General features: G+C 38.8%; 1 protein-coding gene across 1 annotated transcript; it reads right to left on the bottom strand.

The window, feature by feature from the left end:
- Window positions 1-588: 588 nt before the first annotated feature.
- On the bottom strand, window positions 589-15,066 carry LOC133338739 (probable phospholipid-transporting ATPase IA). Its single transcript, XM_061546862.1, has 3 exons — window positions 14,911-15,066; window positions 14,714-14,850; window positions 589-4,217 (listed from the first exon to the last, which is right to left on the bottom strand). The coding sequence occupies exons 1-3, from the start codon at window positions 15,064-15,066 to the stop codon at window positions 632-634; spliced, it is 3,879 nt and encodes a 1,292-aa protein (XP_061402846.1). The 3' UTR covers window positions 589-631.
- Between the last annotated feature and the right edge of the window lie 2,463 nt (window positions 15,067-17,529).

Raw genomic sequence — 17,529 nt, 5'->3', positions numbered from 1 at the left:
TATAGAGGTCGAAATGGTCTTGTACCATACCGTGTGGTTCTATGGAATTGTGGAACCTTTTTGGTTCTTATAGAAGGTCAAATTAACATATGGCAGACTAAAGGGTCTTATAGAGAACCAAGTGAATTAATAGAGATAAATGGTCTTATAGAGGATCAAGTGGTCTTATAGAGGACCAATTGTTCTCATAGAAGAACAATTGGTTCTATAGAATAATGGACACTTTTTATTCAGGTATACGACCATAGGGTCTTAAAGAAGACCAAATGGTTACATTGCAGGTCATGTGATTTTATAGCAAATCAAGTGGTCTTATGGAGGTTCAGGCCACAGAGGACTAGGTGGAATTATTCTGAATTTTTTATTTCTACATTTAAACAAAAATTTTGAAAAAAAAACAGCTACGTGGAAAATTTTGGAGGTTTTCAGTAAAAAATCTACATTTGTTGTTATTGTTGTTTTTATCATTTATCAGGGTTTTCTTATTGTATTTTGGTGGTTATTTTGTATTTCACTTGTTCTTCTTTTTCAATTTTTTTTTTTAATTTCAATATTAATTTAATTTTAATTTCGATTTTTTATTTTGGATATTATATTAAAATCTTTGTCTTGCCCAATACTGCTTACGATTCTAGTTGCCACTGGGTTTTTGCAGATTCGTATCATACGAACGGATTATAACCGATTGTGAGACCGCACCACCTTCCTCCTGTGAAAATGCATAACCATGTGACAGCTCCACATCCGTATCGACGCGGGTATTCGCTCGCCTTATAAATACACTACGCAATAGCCTGGCCGTTTCCGTAAACGATGATCTCGATTCATTCATAACATCATCGGGATCATGTTTACGTATTTCCGATTCTCGTACAGCTTCGGTCAACGATTTGAATACGGTATTTTGTACAAGTTTGAAGAGTACATCGACTAGTAGGGTGGTTATGGGTACAAGGAGTAAACCAAACCAGAAAATGGGCGTTGTGAAGATTTGCCGCTCCATGCCAAGGAAATTGGCCGCGACGGGTAGGAGAGGCCAAAAATTCGAATAAATACAAATGAAAAGGAACCAAAGGCCAATGGAGCCCCAAATGGAGGCATGCGTCAGCCAGGTCCAGGAATTTGTTGAAAGACCAGCTTTCAAACAGACGGTGACCACAACATAGGTGTAGACATGATTACCCAAGAGAAGATAATCGGAGGTTTTGCCATTGGCCCAAATGGTTTCACTGCCCAAAGCCCCCAGGGGCAACCAAAAGAGTATTATCGAATGCAGCAGGGCATTGATGATCCACACCCAAAATACCTGGACATTGAAGAGTTTGGCATTTTGTGAGGGTTTATAGAGCAGGGGATATTTCAGCATGGTCTCCGCAGAGCAGACCTTTTCAAAAATGCCAATGGCAAAGGGTGGCAGGGCGGTGAACACCACATTATACAGACCAATTGTCCACCTTTCGAACAAGATTTGACCCGACCACCCTGAATAGATGGCAAACCACAGCTCTATGACATAGAGGCAGACATTTTTATAGAAGGAATAGAGGATGAGTTTGGTTATACGCCTATAATTCCATGCACCATGTACCAGCAGGAGACGCTTTAAGTAGCGGAATTGGGCTATTGAATAATCTGAGGCACAGGCCGCCTGTAGACCCTCTACCCCGGAGATGCCAACACCGACATTGGCCTTTTGGATCATGGCCACATCGTTGGCGCCGTCACCAATGGCCAGGGTCACAGCCTTGGTGGTGGTGGTAATGAGTTCTACCACCTCGGCTTTTTGGATGGGTGAAACGCGGCAGCATACCACGACGCGGCAGCTGGTACACAACTCCTGAAATTCTCTTCGCAGATCACAGCTTAGGGCATATTTCAGCGTCTTGCCATCGATGATCAAGGCCACATTGCAGTTTTTATTTATCGAAGTCTGTAGCTCACTGGAATGACGATGTATGACTTCGCGGGTGGCATCGAGGCTTTCCTCGTTCAGGATGACAATATCCATGGAGGGGGAGATGAGACGACAGGAATGGCCAATGTTAATGGCGGTTTCTTGTTTATCCCCTGTCAAGACCCAGATGTTTATCCCCGCCTCAATGAGGGAGGCTATTGTTTCAGGTACCCCATCTTGTAGCTTATCCTCAATGGCAGTGGCGCCCAATAGATGCAGGTTGTTTTCTATTAAATTCGCCGCTTCTTCCATTTTACGTTCACGATCGTTGAGGGTGGTGGAGGCTTTGTGATAGGTGGCCTGCCAATCATCGTAGACATCTTGGGGTATCGAGGCCACAGCACAGCAAAGGGTTCGCAGACCCTCTGCCGCAAATTCTTCCAGGTGTTGCAAGGTCACATCACTAAATGATTTCCCCTCATGGGCCAGACGTTCATAGATCACCGAATCGGCTCCCTTGCAATAAAGTTTTATTTCCCCCTCTGGGGTTCGACATATCACCGACATCCTCTTGCGTGTGGAGGTAAATTCCAGCACATTTAAAATCTCATAACGCTCTCTCAGGCCCAGGGCATTAATTTCCACATAGTGCGGCGTGCGGGTATCAAAAACAAAACCATACTGTTTGGCACCATCCACCAGGGCCCGCTCATCCGGACTGGCGGCATGATAGGTTATTGAACCATCGGGATTCTTTTCGGGTATCACTGTGTGGCACACGGAAAGTAAAACCAAAAATTCTCTAATGATCCCAGCATCCTGATGTTTACTAAGGAGATTTTGTACCACCAAACTCTGCTCCGGGGTGTTCTCCGTCGGATAAATTTCACTAACAATGGAACATTTTTTAAAAACCATTTCATTGCGGGTCAGGGTGCCTGTTTTATCCGAAAATATATATTTCACCATACCCAATTCTTCATTTAAATTCGAAGTTCGTGCCATGGCTGGAGTATTCGATTCCACGTGATACATTTGTATATCGCAATTAATAAATTGAGCCTGTAAAAATCTCACCAGTTCCAGGGTAACTTGCAGCGAGATGGGTATTAAATTGTTGAAGAGAATGAAGAAGGTGAGGAGATTGTAGCCAAAGTTTTTACTCTTGAAATCATCGAGGCCCAGATACCAATCGGCTGTGAAGTATTGTCGGGTCCAGATGAAATTGAATACGCCACTGGTCAGGCACAAGACCAGCAGGATCATAAAGAGCATTAAAATTTGGGTATTCGTCAATCGGTCCACGGTGGATCTTTTCAGCGGGGCCGAAGTGGAATTTTTCATCAATTTCGTATCATGCCCCGTGTAGACCACCATACCAAATATCCATGAGGTATTACGCAGCACTGCACCACGTTGTAAAATCTGATCCGGACCTAGAGACACGGCCGGTTTATCATGTTCCTTCAAGACCCCATTGAATTCGTATAGCAAACGATTCGGCAACTCACATTCCATTACCCCAGCCAGTTCGACCAGATCTCGGGTCTCCAGCAACCTTGCCGTGGCTGGCACTCCTTGGCGTATTTTCAAATTTGTTTCCCCATCCAAATTGGAGGTCTCAATAAAACACATGGCCTGAGGCTCCGACGAGGACAGCAATATCAAATCGGCTGGGAAAAAGGTATTATTGGGAATTTTCACAACATCGCCCACGGCCAATTGTTCCCAACGCACAGTCATCCAGGCGCCATCTTTTAGCCTCTCCACCGTGCGATGATTGATTTCATTATCGGCCCGATGCCGCTTAATGTCCTCCACAATTTCCTTAATACCACTCACAGCCAAAATAAATATCAATGGCACTAATGTGGTATATCGTCCCGTTGGCGACACATCGGGAATCTGTTGCAGCAAGGCAATCAGCAGGAAAAAACAATTCGAATACCTTCGAAACTGTTCGAACAGGAACGATGGCAGAAAACTTATAAAACTATATTTTGCTGTGGATATATGATTGTTACAGAACTTCTGGATCTGTGGGCGATTAATGAAGATAATACGTTTCTCGGAATCATCGAGGGGCGTACCCAAGCCGGTGCCACCTGCACCACCACCTCCGCCACCATCTGAGGGGGTTTTCATATCATCATCGGGTGTTGTGGCGGGTGGGGTACGCATATGTATGCGGCCACGTAACTCCTGCCATAATCGTTGACCCCACCACAAGAAAATCGGTTGTTGCTGGCGTCGTTCATGTGTTGAATTGGCGTTTCCGCTTCCGTTCGTTGCGTTATAGTTGTTGGCCATAATAACATCGCTTCTAAAGAAGAAGAAGGAAAATAGAAAAGAAAGAAAAAATGGGTGTGTTAGACAATGGTCAGACAGACAAATGCGACAACAACAAAAATAGTAATATTGATTTTTATTGGTTGGCTGGTTGGTGGTGTTGTTGTTGTGCTCGTAAAATAACCAGAAGCCCTCGGTAGTAGCTGCAGGAATAATTTATAATATTTGTTTGAAGGTTTTAAAAAAATTTTCAGAAAATAAAGACTTGCTAATGACCAGCAGTTCAAGGATAAATAAAGGATTACAAGGATATTCGTGTGTGTGTGCAAAAAATACTGGTGGCGTAGGGGATGATGGATACCAAGCAACGGCTCTGATTGGCTTTAACATGGCGAAGTCCAGGCTTATCTTGGACCCCTTTCATCTCAATTGTAGACTCTGAACTCCCCGTGGTGCCACCTGGGGTAGCTATTTTCATCACCCGATGAAATAATGAGCTAATATAAAACCGAACCTACTATGAACAAGCAAATAAAAAGAAAACCAAACCCCCCTAATGTTGACGACCCCCGCAAACGTATAAAGGACCACGATCTGCACTTGGAATGTGCGCACGTTCTACAGAACAGGCGCAGTGTTCGCTTTGGCGGATGTACTCAAGAAGTACAAAGCCGATATTATTGCCTTACAGGAAATGCGATGGAAAGGGACTGGCGTAAGTAAATCAGACGATTACGCCCTGTATTATAGCTGGCATGAAATGAGACGTGAATTTGGCTGGGGATTTCTGGTTAATATTAGAATAAAAGACCTCGTCCAGATTCACTCCAGTAGATGTCGAAAAACTTCTGGTATCAAATAGTGGCGGTGAAGAGGATACCCCAGAACCAATAAGAGATAACCGTATAGAATGTATACCACTTAGCCAAGATGAAGTCAGAATAGCAATTAATCGGCTGAAGAATAAAAGCAGCAGGTGCCGATGGGTTACCAGCCGAACTATTCTAGACTGGTGGTCAGATGCTGATTAGTACAATTTGGCTAGAAGAATGCATGCCCAATGATTGGAACCTCAGCATCTTGTGTCCCCTGCACAAAAAAAGGAGACAAGACGATATGTGCCAACTATAGAGGAATTAGCCTCCTTCCCATCGCATATAAAGTGCGATCCAGTGTGCTGTGTGAACGACAATGACATTATTGGACCATATCAATGCGGCTTCAGACCCGGCAAATCCACCATCGACCAGATTTTCACTCTGCGCCAAACCCTGGAAAAAACCACGAAAAACACATTGACACACTTCATCTATTCCTCGACTATAAAGCCGCATACGACAGACCTATCCGCTCAGAGTTGTATAAAACCATGTCTGCGTTTGGCATTCCTGCAAAATAAATACGGCTATGCAGAATAACTTTAACTGGCACAAGGTCAGCAGTTAAAGTCGGAAAGGACCTCTCGGGGATTCAGACAAGGTGAAAGTTTGTCGTGTGACCTTTTTAACATCCTGCTGGAAAAGGTCATACGAGAGGCAAAGGTGAACTGAAATGGCTCCACCAAACAACACCATTTACTCGCCTACGCCGATGACATCGACATAATGGGTCGAACACTGAGAGCGGTAACAGCCACTTTTGAAAAAATTGAGAAGGAGTCTGCCAAAGTGGGTCTGGCAGTAAACGGCGAGAAGACCAAGATGATGGTATCAACGCGCAAGACGTCCAGTAGACTCGGACCAACTGTGGAACTTGAGAACTACTGCTTCGAGGTAGTCAAAGATTTTATATACCTTGGTAGCGCCATAAACAGAACGAATGACATCAGGTTTGAAATTCGTAGAAGGATAGTGATGGCCAACCGGTGCTACTATGGTCTGAGTAAGTAGTTTAGAAGCAGGACCACCTCCCACCAGACCAAACTCACACTCTACAAGACGCTGATACTACTCGTGCTGTTATATGGATCTGAAGCATGGGTACTTGTGCAAGCAGATGAGATAGCTCTTGGGGTGTTTGAAAGAAAATTTCTCCGAAAGATCTACGGGCCAATCTGCGTCGACGGTGAATATCGGCGTCGAATAAATCACGAGCTCTACAATTTATACGCGGACATCGACATAGTCAGTTGTATTGAGCTGCAACGACTACGTTGCCTAGGTCATGTTGTGAGAATGGATGAAGATGCCCCAGCCCAGAAGACATATAAAAGCGAACCAGCTGATGGTTCACGCAGAAGGGGAAGGCCACGAATACGATGGAAAGACCAAGTAGAAAAAAACATCTTGGAACGCGGTCTTTCAAATTGGAGAAGAAGCGCACAAGACCGACGTGCTTGGAAATCTTTTTTAAGCTCGGCTTATGGAACGAATGTTCTGTCACAAGCCAGTAATTAAGTATAGGTTTGGAAAAAAAGAATGGAAAATCAGCAGGTCTATTAACTGTTTGACATTTAGGTATCGGAACAACTCAAGCTCTTTTCCATGATGAAGGAAACACAGAAGATGTTAGTATTGAATTAATCATATCGAGAATATAATCACCAACATAGGAGAACATAAGTCTAACAAAATCTACAGGTATTCCGTCCACACCAATAGACGCCATAAAAACATAATCAATTTGAACACAATTAAAGGAGCATCCAACATCAGATTCATGTAGAAGAAATAAGCCACTTCATCATTACCTAAGCAGCCACACGTCCTGAGAAATCGCCACCGAGCAGTGGAACCAAATGCTTTAAATTTTCTGGAATAATACCTTCTTCGCTCACGTCGAATAATATATTTTAAAAACCCACAACTTTTATAGGCCCCATAGACCTTTAAAAAAATAAGTTTTAAAAACCCACGCCTTTGATAGGCCCCTTAGACATCGGAAAAAATATGTTTTAAAAACCCACGCTTTTGATAGACCCTTAAAATATTTTTTTAATAAATCCACGCCATTGAAATCCCCTAAAATATTTTTTAATAAATCCACGCCTTTGATAGAACCTTAAAATCATTTTTAAAAAATCCACGCCTTTGATAGAACCTTAAAATCATTTTTAAAAAATCTACGCCTTGTAGTAGTCTTTTAAAAACATTTTTTAAACTATCCAGGCCCCATAAAAACTATTCTATTTAGATTCTTTTATTTTTTTGTATTAATGACGCGGGATATTCAATTAATTTCTTTTCATATTCTCTTCCGCATTGCCACGCGGAGTTCATTGACTTGTTATAATAACACTAAATACTACTAATGACCCTATAATTTCCTTCCGAAATTTCCTTATTGCTTTATTTTTAATTTGTATCGAAAAGTCAAACGCTAAATTAAAAGGATTTTTCCAAGTTACATTCATTAATCATTCTCTGTTCTAAATTATTTATCAATTGTGCTGACGACAAAAGTCCTGGAACCACCCCGCAGAAATTCTCAGAATAATTCCTTATTAATAGACAATTGAAGGCACACATTAACGCCTGCCATTTAAGTTTATGTAAATCCTTCGAGTGTCCTTTTTGTGGTTCTCCAAATACGAGGTTTAGTTGGGAAGTTGAATTAGAGGCTAGATAGTATTATAAATCAGTTACTTATACAAAACACTTTCCCCCACATCCTTCGAATATTTTAACGGAAAACCAAAAATGTTCTAAAAAACAAATGACGTCGTCCACCCGTATTATTAAATTCCTACCAAGTCCCCTTAATCCCCCTGCCCAATTCTCTGTCAAGGTCTTTAATTAGAAATGAATTTCCCTGTTCAGTATTTTTTTTTTGGTTTTCCAATATGAAGTTCCGATATTCATATACATATTTTCATGGAAAGGTTACTGCCGCTACCCCACCACCATCATCATCGACTACCTACCAGCAGTTCAAGACCATTAGCGTGACTAGAAGTCATCACTGAAATTTTCAAAATGTCCACTGATTTATTATTACTTGAGAAATGTTCGAATGTCTGTTACGTTTAGAACTTGGCGGGTTTTTTGTCAGTCGAAAAGTTTTTTTTGATGGGTGGGTGGGGTGTAAACGTCGTAAATGTTGTTGTTTTTTTTTTTGACAATTTACACACATGTGTTGTGTGTGTTTGTGGTTATAAATTCCATTTTATTGTCCAAATACTGTGTAATTATTTTGTCAAACAATTGTAAAAAAACATGTATCGAAGGGCTTTCAAAGTGGTCAGTGGTAAAGGGAAAAAATTTTCACGTGGATTTAAAAAATATATTTTTAAGGGTCTACATAAAGACCTAAGGCGTGAATTTAAAAAAATATATATTTTTAAGGGTGCGAATTTAAATAAAAGGTTTTTAGGTTCTACAGAGAGTCAACATAAAGCCTGGCTTTTTAAAAAGATCTTTAAGGCGTGGATTTTTTAAAAAAATATTTTTAAGGGTCTTCATAAGGCTTGGATCTATAATATCTGCATTTCCGTACAATTCAATATCACCATTTTCGTATTCGAATTTTTTGTGATCATTTTTTGGGTCAAAATAAGGCGTGGATTTTTTAAAACATATTCTTGGATCTATAATATCTGCATTTCCGTACAATTCAATATCAACATTTTCGTATTCGATTTTTTGTGGTCTTTTTGGGTCTATATAAGGCGTGGATTTTAAAAAAAAAAAATAATTTTAAGGGTCTTCAATATCACCATTTTCGTAATCGAATTTTTTGTGATATTTTTTGGGTCTAAATAAGGCGTGGATTTTTTAAAAATATTTTTAAGCGTCTACATAAGACGTGAATTTTTTAAAGAATATTTTTAAGGGTCTACATAAGGTGACAATTTTTTAAAAAATATTTTTAAGGGTCTACATAAGGCGTGGATTTTATAAAGAATACTTTTAAGGGCCTACATAAGGTGTGAATTTTTTAAAGAATATTTTTAAGTCTACACAAGGTGTGGATTTTTAAAAAAATATATTTTTAAGGGTGTGGATTTAAAATATCTCCATTTCCATACAAATCAATATCACCATTTTCGTATTCAAATTTTTTGTGGTCTTCTATGGGTAGAAGACATTCAAGAATCCTTCATCTATATCCATATTTAGGGATAATATTATTTTTAAAGATTAATCAATATCAATAAATTAAAATAAGAGGTCCTTAAACATAAAAAAAATATGTTGTAGATCTTTCAGTTATGAATTTTTCAGGATATATTAAAAAATATATTTTCACAACCTTAGTTTGTAAAGGAAATACATTCTTTAATTCTTTTCACACCTTCTATACCTTCCTTATAACTCATTTTCAAAAATTCTCCATTCATTAAAACTAAAGCTTTCCAAAAATTCCCCCGTCCCGCAATAACTAATCTTTTTAATGTAAAAAATGGGAAATAACATTTCATTAATTTATGTAAGCCTTAAATTAATATCAATACACCACACACGTGTGTTTGGCCTCCGTAGGTCTACATTTTCTGTTACAATCAATAAACAAGATATGAAATGGGAAATAAGCCAGGAGAATAAACACGAAATCAGTTAGAACAACATATTAATTCCCCAGACTAATACGAGTGTGTGTTTTGCATTTCAGAACACATCGGCGAGTGAGGAGTAGGAGTCTCCGAGGTGTGTGGAGGTCGATATTGATGACGAGTGTGTTCTTACACATGTGTGGGACATTGTATAGCCTGCAGAACTTATTTTGGGGGTGTTAATATTGACATTTGTTTACTAAGCACACACAAACAACAGCAACAACAAATAATTAATTAACTGAATTTGTTATGGAAAAAGTTCAATTTATTGGAAATTTTTCTGGTTTATGAATAATAACTTTATTTAAAAATTTGTTGAGGTCATTTCTTTAAAAACAGAAACCGAAAAAAGTGGAATTTATATATTCAAAAAAAAAAAAAAAAGAAAAAAAAAAATATTTAAAAAATCAATAAGACATCAATATAGGGTGTATACCACCCAGCCAAGATGAAGTCAGGCAGCAGCAGGTGCCAATGGGTTACAAGCCGAACTATTCATGACTGGTGGTCAGATGCTGGTCAGGAGCATGCACCAGTTGATTAGTACAATTTGGCTCGAAAAATGCATGCTACATGATTGGAACCTCAGCATCCTGTGTCCTGTGCACAAAAAAGGAGACAAGACGATATGTGCCAACTATCGAGGAATTAGACTTCTTCCCTTCGCATATAAAGAGCTATCCCGGTGTGCTGTGTACACGACTGAAGCCAACGGTCAATGACATTATTGGACCATACCAATGCGGCTTCAGACCTGGCAAATCCACCATTGACCAGATCTTCACTCTGAGCCAAATCATGGAAAAGACCCACGAAAAACACATCGACACATTCCATCTACTCATCGACTATAAAGCCGCATTCGACAGACCTATCCGTTCAGAGATGTATAAAGCCATGTCTGCGTTCGGCATTCCTGCAAAATTAATATGGCTATGCAGGATACCTTTAAGTGGCATAAGATCAGCAGTTAAAGTCGGAAAGCCCTTTAATACCGAACGAGGATTCAGACAAGGTGATTGTTGGTCGTGTGATATTTTTAACATCCTGCTGGAAAAGGTCATATGAGACGCAAAGGTGAACAGAAATGACAATCTGTACACCAAACAATACATGTTACTCGCCTACGCCGGTGACATCGACATAATGGGTCGAATACTGAGAGCGGTAATAGCCACATTTTAACAAATTAAGAAGGAGTTTGCCAAAGTGGGTCTGGCAGATGCTACTATGGTCTGAGCAAAAAACTCAAAAGCAAGTCCACCTTCTGCCAGACCAAACTCACACTTTACAAGACGCTGATACTACACGTGCTGTTATATGGATCTGAAGCATGGGTACTTGCGCAAGCAGATGAGGCAGCTCTTGGAGTGTTTGAGAGAAAAATTCTCGCTGACGTCCAGTAGACTCGGACCAACTGTGGAACTTGAGAACTACAGCTTCGAGGTAGTCAAAGATTTTACATACCTTGGTCCCGCCATAAACGAAACGAATGACATCAGTTTTGAAATTTGGAGAAGGATTGTGATGGCCAACAGATGCTATTATGGTCTACGTAAGCAGTTTAGAAAAAAGGACACCTCTCGCCAGACCAAACTCACACTCTACAAGACACTGATACTACCCGTGTTGTTATATGGATCTGAAGCATGGGTACTTGCGCAAGCAGATGAGCCAGCTCTTGGAGTGTTTGAGAGAAAAATTCTCTGAAAGATCTATGGACCGATCTGCGTTGACGGTGAATATCGCCGTCGTCGAATGAACCATGAATTGTACCAGCTATTCTCGGACATCGGCATTGTTAGACGTTGGCTAGGTCATGTTGTGAGAATGAATGAAGATGCCCCAGCCCGTGCTGTTATGTGGATCTGAAGCATGGCTACTTGCTCAAGCAGATGTGGCAGCTCTTGGAAGGTTTAAGTGAAAAATTCTCCAAAAGATTAATGGGTCGATCTGCATTGACGGTGAATATCGCCGTCGAATGAACATGAGCTATACCAGCTATTCTCGGACATTGACATTGTTAGACGTATTGAGCTGCAGTGACTACCTTGGCTAGGTCATGTTGTGAGAACCATCAGCTGATGGTTCACGCAGAAGGGGTAGACCACTAATATAAAATGGAAAGACCAAGTGGAAGACAACATTGCCGAATAGGGTCTTTCAAATTGGAAAAACTGCGCAAAAGACCGACGCGTCTGGAAATCTTTTTTAAAGCTCGGCTTATTTAACGAAAGTTCTGTTACAAGCCAGCTAAGTAAGTATAGGTTTGGAAAAAAACATTTTAAAAAATCCACGCCTAGTATAGGTTTGGAAAAAAAATTATTTAAAGATAATTTGTGGAGTTAATTGAAATAAATTTATTATTTCCATTAATTCCACAAATCGACCTTGTGTAACCTATAAATGAGAGTTGCCGTCATTGTAGTAGTAACGGTCAGTGGTCATTAAGTGTTTGTCATTTAACCTTAGAGAACACATGTTTACTTTGGTGTTGCTGTCACTGTTGTTGTTGTTCTTCGTTGATAAACCTGAGTGACATATTGCCCTTTTGCCGTTAGACATAGGTGACAAGTGTAAGCAATGAGAGAACAGCAATAACAACAATAAATAAATATGGGAGTCATTCTCATCAACGTCACAATGGCCATCATTATCAAAAATGTCATTAATATCCACAAACACATTTGACAGGTAATTAGGATATAAAACAAACAGAAAAAAAAATAAAATCGACAGTAGAAAATCGATTGTAAGCCATTAGGGGTCAGGAAAAACCAAAACAAATAATACAAATAAATATTTAATTAATATTATTATTAAATATTAATTTTTTTAATTAATAATTGAAATGGATACTATAAGGGAGAGCATGCACACACAATCACACACACACACTGAGATTGGGAGAGGGGACTCTCTGCAAACGTCATTAGATTTTCGAAGAAAACCAATTATGAGAAGAAGAAGAAGAAAAAAAATCACAGTTTATTGTAAAATCACAACGCAAAAAAAATTGGTGGCGAAATTTTAGAAAACTTTTGTTGTTGTTTTTCTTTTTTTTTTGTAATATATTTTAGCTACCTCAATGTTTCGTAAGGCATTTTGTTGGAATGAACGGATATTTGCGGCACTTGTTGTAAATCAGAATTTAGTTTTCTTATCTCCAAAAAAAATATTTGAAATTTTTTTTCAAACGAGATTTTGAATCACTTCACTTGTTGTGATTTTTTTTTTTATTTATTTTTTATTATGTTTTAATTTTATTTCTTTGGTTCAATAACAACAATTTGTTCAATTAATACTACCCGACTGTTTCGACATTGCGAAAATAAAAATTAAAATGTTTATAGCGAATAAAAAACCAAATAAAAATATTCACTGATAGATAATGCGACGGGATCGAGCGAGACTGACTGAAAAAAGGGGTTCTCTGTGTTCTGATACACTACTCAAAAACAGAAACAAAACATGTAGATTACATTCGGACAGACATGGTATATGTTTGTGCATTGAAAAAATTTTGTGGTCCCTCCTTCCGCTCTCTCCTCACCAACCCGTGTGAGTAGTTTTTATTTACAGATAATCAAAAAATAATGAAAAACAAAAAATTAAAAAAAAAACACACAAAGAGTGAAAATTTCACTGAGAATGCCAAAGAGTGAAAAATGAGTGTGATAAATATTTTGCAAGGAGGGGAAGAGGAGTGGGTAAAGGGGTCTAACTGTTGCGTTGTTGGACTAAGTGATGAGGTAGTACCCTTCAAAACATTGATTGTCGTGGTCAACCAAGAGTGATAAGGAAAATACAAATACACTGAGAAAAATTGAGAGGCCCAAAATTAATTTTTTTATTTTTAAAAAATATTTTTATGCGTGGATTTTTTAAATAATTTTTTTTTTAAATAATGTTCACTAATCCTGCCATGATGATCAGATTTGTCAATGATTGCCACTTGAAGGTCTTCATCAGCGGCTACCTTCGAAGGTCTGTCATATGGCTCTCGCTGTCTTTGGCTACGAACTTTGGAGATCGCCTTTCCAGAGGAGGTTGATCCCTTCTCTGTACTAGGCTGTTTCTCCGCCGTTTGTATGTAGGTTTGTAGGTATGAGGTAGAAGGGTCTGCCATACGAGAAGTCATCGTCTTCTTTGGTGAGGGTTGCGGGCCTTCTGAAGAGGGGATGCGCTTCAAAGATTTTCTCTGTGGGCGACATTTGCTCCCCCAGGAGAGCAAATGTCTCTCCGAGATCAAATTCCCGTCTCGCCCCACGAATTTGCGGAGATACGATATAGCACATTTGTAATGCTTCGCAGCAGCTACTTCTCGAGCCTTCCCAACTCTTGCGCCGCTGTCCGTTGCTGGGGTTTCGACAGATTTCCCATCGTCGGACATCGCCTCCGTCGCAGATTACCTCTGAACTTTGTCGGCAGGTGCCGACACAGGACCTGTTGTAGTCAGACTTGATGTCGGTCGGTCAACAAGGTATGCGCTCCTGTAACTAAAATCGATGCGGCCCTTTGTACCTTATCTAATATACTGGATGTCGACTTGTGGCTCAGACAGTTCCACCACACAAGACAGCCATAGGATAGGATGGGCCTTGCCACGGTGTTATACAACCAGTGTATATTCGATGGTTTTATCCCCCAGCTTTTTCCAATGGAGTTCAGCGTTCCTATTCCATCGTAGTTGACAGTCCAGGATTGTGCCGAAGTACTTTGCTTCGGGAGATAGATGATGTTGCACTCCATCCAGTGTTTGTGGAGCAAAAACGCCGAGATTACGCTTGCTGGTGAACATTACCAGTTCCGTTTTCGTTGGATTTACACCAAGGCCGTTCGCCTGTTGTAGTCAGACTTGAAGTCGGTCGATCAACAGGGTCTGCGCTTCCTTCGTTAATACTACAACAATCCCCCTGTGTAGAATTGGCTGGGATCACCGTGGTGTTCAGCTCATCATCAACAGTTAGGGTAAGATTCAGTAGCAGTTCCTCCGGAAGCATATCTCCACATTGCTCTTCTTCAGTCTGCCAAACTGATCGAAGAGTTCCTTACTTTGCTCCTCTAGGCTATCGCGCATAGCGCTTAGAGTCCCGTGTAGGTCATCCCCTCCCAGAACTACAGTCCTGTCAGCCAGAGACTGATTTTCACCAGTCTTGACATGCTCATTTGCCTAAAGAATAGCCGGTTCATCAACGTTTTGGATTTGAATTGATGCACTTGTAACAAATACCGCTGCAGGTGCCAAGGCATCCACACCTAGAACAGCCGGATCACAATCGTTTGATCTCGACGACACGTGGCTTGTGACCTCACCAACGATTGCCGCCGGTATTGGGTTATTAATTCCCTTCAACGTAACATTATTCTTTTTACTTCTTTTAGCCATCGTAGTTGATCCATTTTGGTCCACGAGGGTTCCGAAGATCCCCAAGGTTTCCACGAAGTGCAGAGAAAGACCTAGGTCAGTTTCACTCTGCACATCATGGAGACCCCCTTCCCATCCGCCACCCATGAAGATGGGCATTGGCAACTCTCCTACTCCTACTACCACGCCAAACAAGGAGTGGATTTTTTAAATAATTTTTTTTTCAAGGTCTATATATGGCGTGATTTTTTTTTAATAATTAAAAAAAATATATTCTGGCTGCTTTGTAAATAAATAATTTTTAAATTTTGTATCAACAATAACATCATCAATTGAAATTAAAACATAAAATAAACAAACAACAACATTGTTTTCTGGCTATAAAAAATCCATTGATTACCCCCTTTAACAGCAATTGAGATTCGCTAATTATACTTCGTGTGACAACAGCAGCAGTTGATTACAATTTTATTGTTTCGATATTTACTTGATCGGTTGTTGTTGTTTTTTGTTTTGTTATTTATTGTCTAGTCAGTAAAACTAAATAGTAAATGACCAGATTTGAAATTGATGACTCATTGACTATTTCAAAGAATTTTCAATGTAAATTTAATCAAAACAAAAAACTAGTAGTTGTTTAGATCATAAATTTTGAAATATAATTACTGTTTCAAATATTTCGAAGACGAGTTGTATTTTAATTTTATTTTAAATTTACAGCTTGTTATTCCAAAGAGTAGATTTGGGAACAAGAGCTAGGTAGACACATCCATATGTCTGCCAAATGTGGTCGATATTGTTGTTGCTGTTCTTCTATTGTTGTAGGTCAAGAAACTGAAAAAAATAATACATTTGGCAGACTAGCAAAGTGTTTTGGAATGAATATCACCGCCATCCAATACATCCGTCCATATGGAATTTGAAATTTTATTTATATATTTTTGTCAAGGTTGTATAATCAACATGTTTTTTTTAATTTTGGTCAAAGATAAAATAACAAAAATAGCAGCAAATATTTATAAAATATTTTTGTTGATTATTTGTATATATAGATGTTAAAATAATTATTTAAAAAATCCACGACTGTTATAGGTGGCGAAAAAAATTATTTAAAAAATCCACGCCTGTTATAGGTGGCGAAAAAATTATTTAAAAAATCCACGCCTGATATAGGTGCCGAAAAAAATAATTAAAAAAATCCACGCCTGATATAGGTGCCGAAAAAAAATTATTTAAAAATCCACGCCTGATATAGGTGGCGAAAAAATTATTTAAAAATCCACGCCTGATATAGGTGGCGAAAAAAATTATTTAAAAAATCCACGCCTGATATAGGTGGCGAAAAAAATTATTTAAAAAATCCACGCCTGATATAGGTGCCGAAAAAAAATTATTTAAAAAATCCACGACTGATGTAGGTGCCGAAAAAAATTACTTAAAAAATCCACGACTGATGTAGGTGCCGAAAAAAAAAATTATTAAAAAAATCCACGCCTGATATAGCTGGCGAAAAAAAAAATTATTTAAAAAATCCACGCATGATATAGCTGGCGAAAAAAATTATTTTAAAAATCCACGCCTGATATAGGTGGGGAAAAATTATTTAAAAAATCTACGCCTGATATAGCTGGCGAAAAAAAAATTATTTTAAAAATCCACGCCTGATATAGGTGGCGAAAAAAATTATTTAAAAAATCCGCGCCTGATATAGGTGGCGAAAAAAAATTATTTTAAAAATCCACGCCTGATATAGGTGGCGAAAAAAATTATTTTAAAAATCCACGCCTTGTATAGATGTTAGGTCCTTGAAAAATATTTTTTTTAGTTCCCTGCCCTAGTGACCATTTCTCTGTCGCAATCATGTGGATATTAAAATAAATATTGAATTTTTGATATCACAAAAAATAAAGATTAACATTTTAATTTTTGTTGTTCACAAACTAAAGTAACCTGAGATTAGATAAGACTCAACAATTTGTCTGTGTGACAATCAGCACTTAAAAATAGGAGGACGATGAGTAATAAAAAATAATAAACCCCCCTTTGCAAAAAATAGAATAGTTATCGGAAGAAATAAAATCTGCCTTACTTACGTACTTACGCAAATACGATAAGGAGGGTCAACGAGGAAATGTAGCGAGCGAACATATCGCTTAAGAATATTTTCAATATTTTTTTAACTACTCATACTCACAACCACCACTACACTTGCCATTCTATTCTGTTTACCTAATGGCAAACGAGCCCTAAATGGCAAATCAATAATTGATTCATTTGTATGTAGAACCATCAACGAAATGCCGACCATTCGACCGTGAGACATACCAACTGACCGACCAATAATTTAAGTGCTTCCACAAATATGAAAAAAAAATCCAAACGCTCATAGGCAAATTGTCAAAAGATGTTAAGCAAACACAAATATGAAGCGAAAATTATTCTACTGGCGTAATTTTACCATTCAATATTATGGTTTTTGGAATT

The sequence above is a fragment of the Musca vetustissima genome, unplaced genomic scaffold, assembly GCF_032173495.1.
Source record: "Musca vetustissima isolate MV318-11 ecotype Yass unplaced genomic scaffold, APGP_CSIRO_Mvet_v1 utg12465, whole genome shotgun sequence".
Lineage (NCBI taxonomy): Eukaryota > Metazoa > Arthropoda > Insecta > Diptera > Muscidae > Musca > Musca vetustissima.
The sequence above is the reverse complement of the archived record's forward strand: the minus strand, read 5'-3'. Positions and strand labels throughout refer to the sequence as shown.